This window comes from Rhipicephalus sanguineus, chromosome 10 (assembly GCF_013339695.2).
Source record: "Rhipicephalus sanguineus isolate Rsan-2018 chromosome 10, BIME_Rsan_1.4, whole genome shotgun sequence".
NCBI lineage: Eukaryota > Metazoa > Arthropoda > Arachnida > Ixodida > Ixodidae > Rhipicephalus > Rhipicephalus sanguineus.
Window position 1 is genome coordinate 46,919,945 of NC_051185.1, and position 14,707 is coordinate 46,934,651.

General features: G+C 47.8%; 1 protein-coding gene across 1 annotated transcript in view; it reads left to right on the forward strand.

The window, feature by feature from the left end:
• Positions 1 to 14,707, forward strand: part of LOC119371814 (uncharacterized) — a 29,565-nt gene that overhangs the window by 13,431 nt on the left and 1,427 nt on the right. Inside the window, exons 2-3 of the mRNA XM_037642276.2 lie at positions 5,366 to 5,628; positions 11,153 to 11,241. Coding sequence (XP_037498204.1) covers positions 5,366 to 5,628; positions 11,153 to 11,241 — 352 coding nt within the window. The remainder of the gene's footprint in view (positions 1 to 5,365; positions 5,629 to 11,152; positions 11,242 to 14,707) is intronic.

The following is a 14,707-nucleotide window of genomic DNA, read 5'->3' on the forward strand; positions in this document are numbered from 1 at the left end:
TCATCACAACTCGTTGTAACAATATATATATATATATATATATATATATATATATATATATATATAGGGTGATTCCACGTAAGATCGAACAAACGATGGCTGGTCGACCTCTCAAATTTATTTCAAAATTTTATATATTATTGCCTGATGAGTGGAAAGAAGAGATCCGCAATTTGTTTTGTCGCCAAAAATTTTTTCGAACCACAGGAAATCAATAATGACGAAGAGGTGGAGTGGAGCGCTCATCCGCTCTGCTGTTTTGGCCAACTTTCGTTATGAATTGCACAAAATATATTAGAGTGAGGTAGCTGAAATTTATTTACCTAAATATATGCATGTTTTTGCTTCTGCTCAGGTATTTTTAGTTTTTATGTGTAGTGTAGATGTTTTTATAAAAAACCTCAAAAATGGCCCAATCGGCAAAATTTTCTTTACTTTGAAGGTCTTTATCTCAAAAATGCCTTGTAGCAGAGCGACAAAAATTCTGCATTACGTTCTTCGCATGCTTATCTACCAAACTGCCAAATCTTGTATTTATATAACTTTTCAGTAAAGAGATATGATCGGGCTAACTTCAAGAAAACACCGAACAATGAAAACTTCTGACGACAATTAAAAAAAAAACCGCATTTTTTAAATTTCTTAAACTTTGTCCACTTATTCTCCTCCACATCAGCTTTCACAATCATTAAAAACATGTTGCATAATGTCGTTGCAATAATAGTTACGGCCCCTCCAATGAGACCCTTTGGCAAGGATGTGCAATTCCGACTTCTTGCCCAGCAAGTGTATAAAATGCAGGCAGGATTGAATTTCTTTTTATTAAAAGGTCAGCAGGTACCTAAAAGGGTGTCGCCGGCACTGAAGACGTAAAGTTTTAAATTATGTGGTCACTGCAGCGGCCACGAGCGCGGAGCTACCGAGTAGGCGCGCGCGCGCCCGAGATGCTCGTTGTAAGAGACGGCGCAGTGAGAGCTCGTCCTCGCGCCCTCAGACCGATTGAGTTCGAAACAGCAACACCTCTCGGGTGACTTGAACGCACGTGCACTGGAGCTTCGCTATTCTATCCGCCCTCTGTTCGCATCTCAGCTAGGCGCTGATAACACGGCGGAGATGGAAGCAAGATAAAAACTCTATAAAGGAGCTATGTGAGCGCTCACTTCACGCACGCTGCTGCCACAGAAACTGCGCTGCGCCAGTTGCGATCAGTGGAAAGCATGAACGTGGCGCTCCAGTGGCAAAGCAAAATATGAATTGTCAAAGGAAAGAAAAGCAAAACTATCGGTAACCGGATGCGCTTGTCTATATTGGATGTCGGCAGCAGACGGCGTGAACTGGCCGCGCGTTCGGTGCGCTGTTCACACTTCATTCGGCGCGGATAGTTCTTGTGCTTTGCTCTTACTCTACTCCTCCTGTGCGTCTCATGACGAGAAAGTATAGCTCTGAATGGGTCTATTGTGGAGACTACCTTTCGAAGCACAAGAAGCTTAAAGGAGTACTGACACGAATTTAAAAAAAATTCGGATTGTTGCTCTAAATAATAATACTGGTGTCGAGAAACCTAGAACGACTATTGTCGTGCCTGGGGATGCATCCTATATATTTTAATTAGCGCCACCTTAAAAAGACACTTTCGGTTTCGATATCGAGGGGGTGGCTTCTCAGTGTCGTTTCATAGCAGTGTGACGTCACGGAGATACAGAAATTCGCGACGTACTAGCGGGAAATCCGTCATCTGCTCGTGGTGCAATAGACAACGATGAGTGAATTGTCCTCCAGTGACCCTGACAGTGATTTCTACGATTTAGGCTGCATGCAGGACGCAGAACTCGCGAACTCGGAGGAACTGTCTTGACTTGTCGGGATAATGTCCTTGCAGTGTGGCTGGCTTGCATATGCTCAGCGACGAAAACTTCAAAGTCAAATTAAAATATTTTATACGTATTCTCCGACTCCAGTGTGTGGACAGCGTGGACACTGCATACCAACGAAGCAAAAAATGTCCCTTTTGCGATGTCTCAAAATCGTGTCAGTACTGCTTTAATTATTGCAAAGAAGCCAAAATTTCGCAGAGTTACCGACCTAGACATAAATGCTTTGAAGGAACGTTTAACGCCCGAAAGATCAGTGACTGTCAGTGAGACGGACTACTTGTGCTACGCGTGCTTTTGCTACCACTGCAATGAAAGATCTTCACGGAACGCACAGTTTAACGATGACATTCTTATGCCCCCTGAAAATGAAATCGACGCAATTAACCAGATCACTGCGACTACCGGTGCACGTGCGTTCAAGTCACCCAAGAGGTGTTGCTGTTTCGAACTCAATTGGTCTGAGGACGCGAAAACGAGCTCTCACTGCGCCGTCTCTTACAACGAACATCTCGGGTGCGCGCGCGCCTGGTCAATAGCCCCGCGCTCGTGGCCGCTGCAGTGACCAAATATTTTCAAAATTAACGTCTTCAGTGCCGGCGACACCTTTTTAGGTACCTGCTGGCCTTTTAATAAAAAGAAATTCAATCCTTTTTCAAAATTGGCTAGCGCGAAAATCGACAAGGACTAAGAAGGAACACTGACGAACACTAGCGCCTGTCCTGTACATCAGTGTTCCTTCTTAGTCCTTGTCGATTTTCGCGCTAGCCAATTTTGAAGATTATGAACCAAGTAGCCCAACAACGTATACTATTAAAAATTCAATCCTGCCTGCATTTTATACACTTGCTGGGCAAGAAGTCGGAATTGCCAATCCTTGCCAAAGGGTCTCATTGGAGGGGCCGTAACTATTAGTGCAACGACATTATGCAACATGTTTTTAATGATTGTGAAATCTGATGTGGAGGAGATTAAGTGGACAAAGTTTAAGAAATTTAAAAAATTGGGTTTTTTTTTAATTGTCGTCAGAAATTTTCATTGTTCGGTGTTTTCTTGAAGTTAGCCCGATCATATCTCTTTACTGAAAAGTTATATAAGTACAAGATTTGGCAGTTTGGTAGATAAGCATGCGAAGAACGTAATGCAGAATTTTTGTCGCTCTGCTACAAGGTTTTTTTGAGATAAAGACCTTCAAAGTAAAGAAAATTTTGCCGATTGGGCCATTTTTGAGGTTTTTTATAAAAACATCTACACTACACATAAAAACTAAAAATACCTGAGCAGAAGCAAAAACATGCATATATTTAGGTAAGTAAATTTCAGCTACCTAACTTTAATATGTTTTGTGCAATTCATAACGAAAGTTGGCCAAAACAGCAGAGCGGATGAGCGCTCCACTCCACCTCTTCGTCATTATTGATTTCCTGTGGTTCGAAAAAATTTTTGGCGGCAAAACAAATTGCGGATCTCTTCTTTCCACTCATCAGGCAATAATATATAAAATTTTGAAATAAATTTGAGAGGTCGACCAGCCATCGTTTGTTCGATCTTACGTGGAATCACCCTATATATATACCTATATATATATATATATATATATATATATATATATATATATATATATATATATATATATATATATATATATATATATAGGGAGAGAAGGAGATGAAAAGAAAGAAGCGAGAAATAGAGAGAGAAAAAAAAGGAAAGAAAGAGCGAGGGAGAAAGAAATAGAGAAAGAAAGAAAAATAAGGAGAAACAAAGCCGCCCAGCTCCCCACTTCCTTCAGGTTTGGCCCTACTAGTACGAAGCTGCCTTATTATTTTTTGTTTTCAGATTGACAAGCGACTGCTTGAACGGGAATAACCTGCTAAAACGCAACGTGCACCGATATAACAGACGGATGGGCGAGCTTTGTCAGGGGTGCAGTAGGGTTCGCCATTAGTGAGGGTGTAGGGGGGGGGGGCGAGGTAGCTTTACCGTAGCGTCCCGCCCCCGCTTTTCAAGGTACTCCCACTGAGACCCTTATACGATCAGTACCCTGTGCAAAGAGAAGGTATGTGGAAGGGAGGGAGGTGGGGGCACGCGCCCATGGTTGCACGTATGCCGGTTATTCACCTTCAGTCATGTAATCGTGTACCAACTAGCCTAGTTTTTCACATTACTGCGACGGACGGCTTTAGCTGAGCGTTTGCGCCTCACTCCACACCTTACATGAAATGTAAGGTGTGGAGCGAGGCGCAAACATTTCGTCTCCCTAAACGCTGCAGAGAACACATTTCGCAATGCCGCATTGGCGGCGATTCATTCATTGTCAGGGCATTCATTGTGAGGTGTTATTGCCATGCCTACTTGATTCCTAATTACATAGGCGTGTATATACATATATATATATATATATATATATATATATATATATATATATATATATATATATATATATATATATATATATATCTTAACACTGTTCCCAATTCATAAATGTACCCCCCAGAGAGCCGAGCGGTGTGCAGTCAGAATGGAAGCTAAACGATTAAGGCAAGTGGACGGACCCTCCCGCTTTACCGAATCGAGATATATGCCAGGAATTGAGGACGGCGCACTCACGGATAATCACTGTGCGCACATGTGCTTACCTGACCTGAAACTCTCAGCAGCCTGGAGTATACTGTCCGTCCCACTCGAACCTCTGCCAAATATGTACCACAGTAGGTGGACACATAGGCGGTCAGCAGGAAAGGTAACAATTGTCTGCACAACGACCGTGCCAGCAGCAGTAGGCAGAACACTGTCCTTGCACAGCCATTAAGACCTAAGTGTTCACGATACTTTCGCTTCGCATCGTCGCTTTTGCAGCAAAACGCAATCCACGCCTCTGTAGAAACCCGCCGCGCGCGAGCGGCGCATACGCCATTGATAACAGGACAGCACGGCGACGGCACCGGCGGCGCGAACGCGTTTCACGTGTTCGTATGACTGATATCGCAACAGTGTTTAGTGAGGGTGTAGGGGGGGGGGGGCCGAGGTAGCTTTACCGTAGCGTCCCGCCCCCGCTTTTCAAGGTACTCCCACTGAGACCCTTATACGATCAGTACCCTGTGCAAAGAGAAGGTATGTGGAAGGGAGGGAGGTGGGGGCACGCGCCCATGGTTGCACGTATGCCGCAGCTAAAGCGGCGCATACGCCATTGATAACAGGACAGCACGGCGACGGCACCGGCGGCGCGAACGCGTTTCACGTGTTCGTATGACTGATATCGCAACAGTGTTTAATAAAACGTACGGGCTGTCAGCTCTTCTGCGTGACGTCAGGGCTCAACGTGTACGGGCCCTATCTATAGATAAATCTCAAGTACATATAACACTGGAACCCTATCTATCTATCTATCTATCTATCTATCTATCTATCTATCTATCTATCTATCTATCTATCTATCTATCTATCTATCTATCTATCTAAGCGCACATCATCTCCTTGACGCTGTCATGCAGATGGCGCTAGAGACGGCACCTCCATGGGAGCCCCTCGCCGCGACTCTGTGGAAGAGTATCACCTCCGTACGAGACCTGTGGGAGCAGCAGCCGCCGGTAACGACCACGCACACCACGCTGGCGGCTGCCGCGTTGTTTCTCTGGCAGGGCTGCGCCCAATGGCCAGCCCAAGAAGACAACAGCCGGAAGGACACCTGCTGCTGTTCGTGTTGTCCGCACCAGGGGTCCTCCTGTCCCGACTCCACGCTGCTACGAGCAATAACGTAAGGGTTTCGACGGACGTTCGTTGTTAACCTTGCACGGGCGCGGCTGACAGAAAGCGCCTTTACGGCGTCACGTTATCGCCAGTAATAGGATCCCGAGGTACGCAGCAGTGTTGTACACGTTCCTCTAAAACAGGAACGAAGGCTCGTTCCTCGTTCCTTCCCAATCTTGGAACGAGCTCCCGTTACAAGTTCCTTCCATGCGAAAGGAACGCGTTCCAGTTACTTTTCGAAAATTGGAACGTGCCGTTACTTTTACGTTACATTTGAATTTTTAATCAAAATGTAGTGCGGGATAACCCCGAGGCGAAATAAGGGGAGCAATTTAAAGCTAACATCGAGCTATATATATTTTACGAATTTTACATAGCCGGCAGTAGGTTATATGTCGATAAAATGAATCTAAAGAAACGCTCTAGACGAATTTTTTAGAGACCACCGGCCATGATACAGACATGTCTAACTGCACTTTCGTGCTCGTCTATTACAAGTTCAAGACATGGGGCACTATTCACGTCAGTCTTCAAGTGCGCCGTCATAATACTGAGCTTCAGATATTCAAACAGAAATTCCCCCACATGCACCGATATAAATAAGTTTCTTGCACAGGAAACCACATCAAGAAGAGCGCGGTTAATGAGTGCTGATTCAATACCGCAGTGTGGGTAGAAAATAATGTCCAGGATACATATTCGCAACTTAGTAAAGTCCCTTGTTCGCACACAGCAAGAGTCGCATCTCGATGTTGGTATCCGACTGAGGAACCTGTTTTCTCGTCAGCCCTTCGTTGGCAATGTTGAAGAGCCGTTCTATCAAGTGCTTGAGGTTACTGCCGTGTTGTACGCAAACAGGAAGAAAGTCAACCGTGGTCGTAGGGGCGAGGGCAGGCTCAGCGGGGTCAACAAGAATGTAGCGCTGGTTGCAGTGGCGTAGGCAGAAATTTTTTAGGGGCGAAGCTCCTTAAGGCGGCACCCGTTCGTCCCTCGTAGTCGTAGTGCGTAACCAGTCTTACGCTTTGACCTCCAAGGTGGTGCCGGTGGGAGATTTTTCCTGTGCGTTGTTGAACAATAAAAAATTCGCAGCGGTAGCTAAAAGCCGACTTCTTCTGTCTCTCATTCCCATTAGCAGCCATTCTTTACCTCCAAGGTAGTGCCTGGTGAGATTTCTCCTGTGCGTGATTAAACAATAAAAATTTTGTTCAAAACGCCGTTGATTGATGAAATAAACCAACGAAAGACGCCAGATGTTTTGTAAAAGCAAAACGGAAGAACGCCAGATGTTTCTAAAGCAAAACGAAAAGACGCCAGCTGCTTAACGAAAGACGCCAGATGTTTTCTAAAGCAATGGTTTTCTAAACAATGAAAATTCACAGCGTACATGTAAAATTAAAGTGAGCTGCAAGTCGTCATAACTCATCGAACCTTTAGTATAAACGCGCCCGATCTCACGTCGGTGATGATGTACTGGGCAGAATTCACGGAAGATTCACGGTTTACCGATGAACCTCCGCAGCTTCGCCCACTCATCATCATTCACTCCGTGGATATGCTGTGATTTTTTTTCGGGAGGGGGGGGGGGCACCTCCTTAATCTGACATTGTGTCTGGACAGATAAGTCAGATCGAGTGACGTTTTGTGCGCTGTATCCCATGGGGAAAATTTTTTCGAAGGGGGGGGGGGGAGGGGGGCACGGGCCCGGTGTGCTCCCCTTGGCCACGCCACTTGCTGGTTGGATGTACGCGTATCGTTTATTGAATGACAGACATTATCGGTGCGGCGGCTGTCGAACTGAACTATAATAACAGTTGCAGATCGGTGCTTGACTCATTTTCTGCGGCCTCTGGCGTTGTGAATGGCTCCTCTGTCCCATACACGTCAATCACCAGATTCGCGATGATGATTCGCGCCGTTCGAAAACTCCGCGGAACCACGCGTAGGCGCCTCGACTGTGGTAAGTCGGCTCCCCCACTTTTCCCTATGCCGACAAGGCCACGGGGACGCGCAGCCGAACCGCCCGAATACACGCCCCCCCCCCCCCCCCCCCCTTCCCACACACACACACAAGCTACTTTTGAGTTGGTAGAACAAAAAGGTCGCCGAAGTAAAAAAACTGCGTGCCCTTTCCTGGCGGCAGCCTTACAATGAGGTTCGATGATTCTCGTATGTCAAGTAAAAGTTCTCCAAGGTGAGTCTACACTCAAGAACGGCCCGTCATTGCTGTCAAACTGGCTCAGACAAAAAGAAAAAAAAGAATCAGCTGTTCCTCGCGCGCGTGGTCGGCCTTGAGATCGCGCGCTTCCCTGCGCCCCCGGCGGGCGCAGTGAAAACCAGGATGCAGCATTGTCACTTGACAGGCGAGCGGTAGATTCTTGCGCCTCACGCGGTCACCCATCCACCCTGTCCCGCATGATGTGCTGTGTGCGGGCGCTTGTTCAATGTCGAGGAACTTTTACGGAAGGAACGCCGTTCCCTATGCCGTTCCTACGTAAACGTAACGAGTTACCGTTACAGTTCCACCGATCCCCAATAGAACGGTGGCGTTCCTCCGTTCCTCCAAAAAGGAACTAGTTCCTGGAACGTCGTTCCTTGGAACGCCGTTACGTACAACACTGGTACGCAGTGGTCCATTGCTAAAGGCAACATCGGTGGACGTGGCAGCCCCCTCGGCGCCACCGCTGGCTGCGGCTGGAATGAGTTTTGCGCAGGCGCAGTGCCCGCTGTGAGTGGTGCTCGGTCGTCGCGTGAACAGTTCGCATGGACGGTTCGCTTCGCGACGGTTCGAAGACGTTAGTGGATGACGAAAAAGAGCACCACTCACAGTGAGTACTGCGCCTGCGCGAAGCACATTCCAGCCGGCGGTGGCGCCGAGCCACCGCCACGCGCTCCGATGTTCCGCTGAACAAAGGACCGCTGTGTACATGTTAGCGGAGCAGCTCACGGTGTGGAAGGAACAAACGGAAGTTTTGAGGAGCTCCCATATACGAAAGTATTAGCGCTAAGAAGCTTCTTGTCAAATACCTAAGCTTCGTCCCAGCCTCCATACCAACAGAGTAGGCCGGAAAGATGCCGTCACTCACCTGCGATTCAACTGTGCAGGGAGCTGTTTTTTGCAGCCAAATACAACGCGTGCCGCTCGCGTCTCTGGAAATGGCGTGCGCGCCGCGCATGCGTAATCGATGCCGCGACAGCGCCGGCGGTGAAGACCCGCCACTTGTGCAGGGACGGCGCCAGTCGGGGGCGCGGGGGCAGCAGCCCCTTGAATCTTCCGCCTGCCCCCCCCCCCCCCCCCCAAGAGGAAATATATTCAAAACACAACACCTAAGTTATCCGCCTCCCTGTCCTGAAAGAACTCGCTTGTTGTGAGTGCCCCCCCCTCTCACCCCAGTAAAAGATTTGCAGTGGCTTAGCTCGGCTATACCAGGATATACGTAGCGTTAGCAAAGGTTCAGCTGATTATTCTTAGCTTTCCAGATTGTCTAGGATTATTAGCCTTCTTCTGTTCATTCTTCGTACGCTGAACCGGTAATTTCCAGGCAACAACTTCGGGATCCGATGAGATAAGCTTCTCGGCTCTTCTGCGCCGCTGAGCAGCATTTGCGCTCTCTTTCTCCATGGCGTTACCCGCCTGCAAACGCCAGTCAGAGGCGCTATCAAGCGGCTCCAGCGCAGTGTCAGACGGCGACTGCACAGCGAAGGCGAATAGCTGCGCGCGCGCCGGCGCCAGTGTGTCTGCCGCGGCTACGACGCCACTCCTCCCGAACGCGCAGACCAGCAGCGGCGAGCCGCGCGCGGCGGTGGCGGAGAGCGCGTGAGATGCCAGCTCCGGTGAGCCAGCTGTGTGACATCACTGATTCTCGCGCATGCGCACCCTGCACTGCTCTTAAGCGAAGACGCGTTGGTCGATAACTCGCATGTTTTTAGCTTCCTTAGAGAAGCAGGCATTTTAAACAGGCTATAAATTCATACCTTGCGCCGTCTAAATATACAGTGACACCTCGTTGAGTTTCTCACTAGTGAGAAGAAGATCTAGGTCTTTTTAACCTGTTGGTATCCTCGGGGCCCTTGCCTAGACAAGGACTCGGCGAGCTATTCCAACATTTTAGGAGAACAATACCATGCGTTTGGTGCCTGATAGCCTAACTTGCTTATGCACCATTAAAACCAACCAAACCAAACCAAACCAGCAGCACGGCTCATGAGGATCCACGCGAAATCGGCTCCTGCTAGGCAAGTGTAGCTAACGCTACAAAAATCCTGGTGCTGCCCCTGCAAATAGGCCATCCGTAACCGGACGAATGGGCTGCCATGGCACTCCGATAAATGCGCACATTCGACGCTTCCACTTCCCGGCATTCTCGCGCGAAAAACAGTATCTATAGAAGCCTGCACCAATGGGCGCGCACTCCAGACTGACATCATGAACCGCACGGCCGGTGACCCTGCCATGGGACATTGCCGAGTGCATGAGCGGGACTATTTCTTTAGTCGCGGAGGCATTGGCGGTCGCGCTTCGGTGGAGCCAGCCCTTTTCCCGAACTGCGATGCCCAGGCCATGCTGGCTTCGAAGTGCGTCCCCAGTATTTTCACTTTTTTGGACCGCGAAAACTGTGAAAATTTGGTCACGCTACAGCCGCCACTGCCCTGCAACCACCTGTTCAGTAGCTCAAAACTTGCGTCCCGCCATGCTGTTAGTTTTTTCGGCAGAAAAAAAAAGAAACAGTGCTTTTAAACGCTGTTAGTGACAGCGAATTTCTGACAGAGTCAAATGACAAGGACTTAGTACCTCTTCTTTCGAAACAAGTAAATCCAGAGAAAAACAGCGTTAAAAACACGGGAGAAGAAAGGACACGAGACCACGGCGCTTTTTAGCGCTGTTTTTCACTCGTAAGCATGAACCAACCAGCCCACATGCGTACCCTACTAAAGTAAGTCAGGTGTAGATTCCGAGGTGCATGCTGGACAGGGATGAAACACCTGACTCCAACGCTTTCTTCCACTGCCCTTAAATATCTGTCAATGCCGACCAACTCTGCTTTCGCGGAAAGGTTCATTCAGGCGCTGACATTGTGTCCCACAAGCGCCAATATTTCAGTTAAGAAAGTACAAAGCATGCTCGGCCACAACGGCTTCCTTCAGTTTTAATTTAATGCAACCACGTTTGGAGGCTGAAATGTTTAATAAATAAACTGTTGCATGCACCTGATGCCTGCTCGATGTTCACATGTCCTCTAAAAATGCAGCCATCTGCTTAAAATTATATCAAATAAACACTGTATCAGAACAGTCGTGTCTTTCGAGTTTCGATATGCTTCTATCATTTTTTTCCCTTCTTTCCTCCTAAATACTTGAGTATCTCTTCACAGCATCTCGGCTTTTCTATCGCACTCGTTTTCTCATACGTTTTTTATTTCTACGTTTCAATTAGCATATTTAATTTCCTTCGCGCTTCGCTTGGCCTTGTTTTTAGTGTACACGTATCGAGACTAAAGCATGAAATTGTGTTCTTTCTTTCTCGTTCCTTGCAGTGCCAGTGAATGCGAGGTCTCTGCAGACAAGGGTACTCGGTGTCAAATAGACTACGACTGGGGACTGGGACAAGCGAAGTTACTCCACGGTACGACGCGAATGGAGTAGGATTGACAATTGGGCGTGTTCTTTTGCATTCATAATTATGAAACGGCGCCAAGAAATATGACGAAATCACCGAGGAACCCACGAAAGACAAGCACAAGGCACTTGTTCTGCGTGCGTTCCTCGGTGATCTTGTCTCATTTCTTGGCGTCATTTCATAATTACGAATGGCTAGTTAGTAGGGGTGTGCGATTCGAAAGTTTCGAATATTCGTCGGATATTACATTCGAAATATTCGTATTCGATTCGAAAATAATGTATTCGGAAAGTTTCGAATATTCGATAACTTCGAATATTCGAAAAATTCGAATATGCGATTCGATTATCATGCATAAAATAACTCGTCTTCCACATTTCTGCTGCGTTCGTATCGCTAAAAACGTTGCCGAGAGGAGCGATAAATATCCTAAGTACACGTAGGCACGATATCTGCCTGCGATGAGCGCCCCAATGCGTATGATTTATTGCTGGTGCATCTCCGACGTGCAGTGCTGTTGGCGATCATGTAACCGTACATTATCAATATTATGCGGCCGTAACGTGCCGCACTACCACTCGTTCACTATGCGGGACCACTTCTGAAGACAGTGACCCATGTGACTGGTGGCGGACTGTTCAGATACCCCAGTCTGGCAAAGCTTTGCCCCATGTAACTCCCTATACCAGCCACTTCTGTTCAGTGGCAGTGGGGGCGGGGTTGTCTCTGTTACAAGGGAGCGCCTGCTGCCTGATCATGTGGAGCAACTCATATTTCTTCATGATAACATGTATTCATTACTTTCATTGTGCCGTGATATTTGCTTGTGTTGTGATGTGCATTGTGCTAGCCTGGACATTGTGTTCTGGAGATAGCAGTGTATGTTGTGTTGCCAGTCAGGCTGTTAATGTTTTTTTTTTTCAAATAGCTACATGTTAAATAAAATATTGTTACTGTGGAGGCATTTTTCCTTTGATATTCGATATTCGATTCGATATTCGAAGGTGGATATTCGTATTCGATTCGTATTCGAAGAATTTGATATTCGCACACCCCTACTAGTTAGTCGACTGAAGTGACCCCCTGTACAGCGCCTTCGTTTTGACTTTGGAGTACTTTAGGAGTGCCGGTTTACCGTACGGTAAGTACGAAATTATCATACCGTCGTTGTCGGCACGCAGCTTTTTTAGTCTGCAAGACCCACTTTCATCATCACGGGAAGAGTAACTAGCACGTCTCAAAAGTTTATGAGAAGCTTCATGCCAACCACGACGGATATTTCCGTACTTACCGTACGGTAAACCGGTAGTGCTAGAGCACTCTATTTACGAGAAACTGAAACTATACCTCATCAACTTCGACGACACAAATGCGGCAGCGAGATTTATATAAGATGACGTGACGTCACAATGTCGCGCGTGAGTGCAACAAATGGCGCATCCCATATCGAATTTCACGCGCACTGCATGCATGTAAACTGAGGTAACGCGCGGCAGGGAGGCGAATATAGCATCAACGCGACATCGGAGACGCGGTTATAAAGTCGTCTCCACGTGGTGAATATAAACGCTGGCGCATCCCATCACTCGATGCGATCCGCCAGCGGTGAAACACAAGGTGAAACGCATGGCTCGCGCCAGGGGTTTTGCCGGCGGATGCGGGACGCAAATTGCCGGAAACTCGAATCGAATCGGCAAAGTTCTTTTCATTCGAAAGTGTTCAATGTTACCGACCGACCTTTTCCGCTAATTTTGTGTCCAGTACGAATAATAATTCGAATATTTAGAGCGACAGCACAGCCATAGGCGTGCGCAGGGTTCGCCTTCAGGGGGGGGGGGGGCGTTCTTCGCAGCGCCCCCCTTCCCCTAACTATTAAAGGGGTACTGACACAAAAATTTTGGCCTCACGTTTTTTTTTTCTGCTGCAATGTTTGCTGGGGTCCTGTTAGTCATAACAGGGAACATCGTTTGCTGCAGCGCGCGACAGATAATTACAGGCTCCTCATTACCGACCAGTGTCAGTGTCGGTTTCAAAAACGACAAGCCTCCGGGCGCAACTATCACCACCTAGCGGGTGCAGCACTCGATCACGTCAGCACACAGAACCGTGACGCTACTTCCGCGCGGTTCGCGAGCAGCCGCCGAGAAGTAGGCTGCTGGAGCGAACGCGGCAAAAAAATGACGGCTATGACGTCATTATAACTTGTTGCAGTGTGGTCACGTGAGGCAAGTAGGGGGGTCACCGAGGGTCACCTTTGATGGTGTCATTAGCGCGACGGTGTCGATCGCTCACGCAAACTTCAAAATTGATTTAAAATATCTTCCGAGCTATATTCGCTGTTGATATTTTGCAGATGCTATACGCATGTTCAAGGGAATCGATCCCGCAGACTATCTCGGCAGCGAAACTTTGTGTCGGTACCCCTTTAAGTCAATGTATGGGGCAGGCTTTGCGCCCCCGCCCCCTTTTAGGTGACTAAGCCCCCCCCCCCCCTTTGCGCACGCCTATGAGCTCAGCTCTTCCCGGTACAAACCCAGAAAACGACACTTTGTGCATGCATTTGGCATTGAAGCTCAGCCAGTCAATTCCTTCCTCTCCCTCCTCGCACGTGCGTCATCATAGCAACGAAAATGCACTGTGTCGATTAGTTCTCCTCTCCCGCACACCCCTCTCCGTCGATCGGCAAGCCGCAAAGGGCGCACGGCTCGAGACTATCTCCTGTCACGTGACTCCGCCGGAATTACGAAATGTGTATCACAGGCTGGGTCCGAGCTAGTTGGTACATTGAAATTATGAAACTGTTAAGCGCACAAATACGGGTACAAGAAGACGACACACAGAGTGCTACTTCGAACTGATATTTATTTCGACACAAAAACGCCATATATATAGCCTCTGCACTCTTGAAATGGTAACTGCGCATGTTTAAGAACAGGGTTATCAGTTTCTCTCTTATTTCTACGCTCTCCTCTGTCTCCTTTTATCCTTTTTCGCGCTAATGATAACAGGCTTTGTTAGCGCGCGCATGTGAACTGGGCAACACAAAAAGAGCACTTGTGTGTCGTCTTCTTGTTCCAGTCTTTGTGCGTTTAACAGTTTCATAACGAAATGTGGATAGCATGCCGCTGCTTGCCGCGTGGGGGCGCCAACGTGACACCAGCGCGGCATGCTTTCTGCGGGTAGTTGCTGCTACGTTAAACAAGCTTGGTTTAACCGTGTTCAACCACGGCCTTTTATTATTTCACCTGCCTTCAAAGAGATCACACCAAAGTCTGGAGAGTGGAGCTCCGATACCAGCGAACGAAGTTCGCGAATGCTGTGTTTCGTGCGTTACTGCACATAAAGGTGCCTTTATTATGTGCTTGCACGACTACCGTCCATCTCCTTGCCATCTTGTATAGCACACGGTGAACATACATTACGAACATCTGAACACCCTGCGTCTCCATGGTGACCCTCAGACAGCAGACGA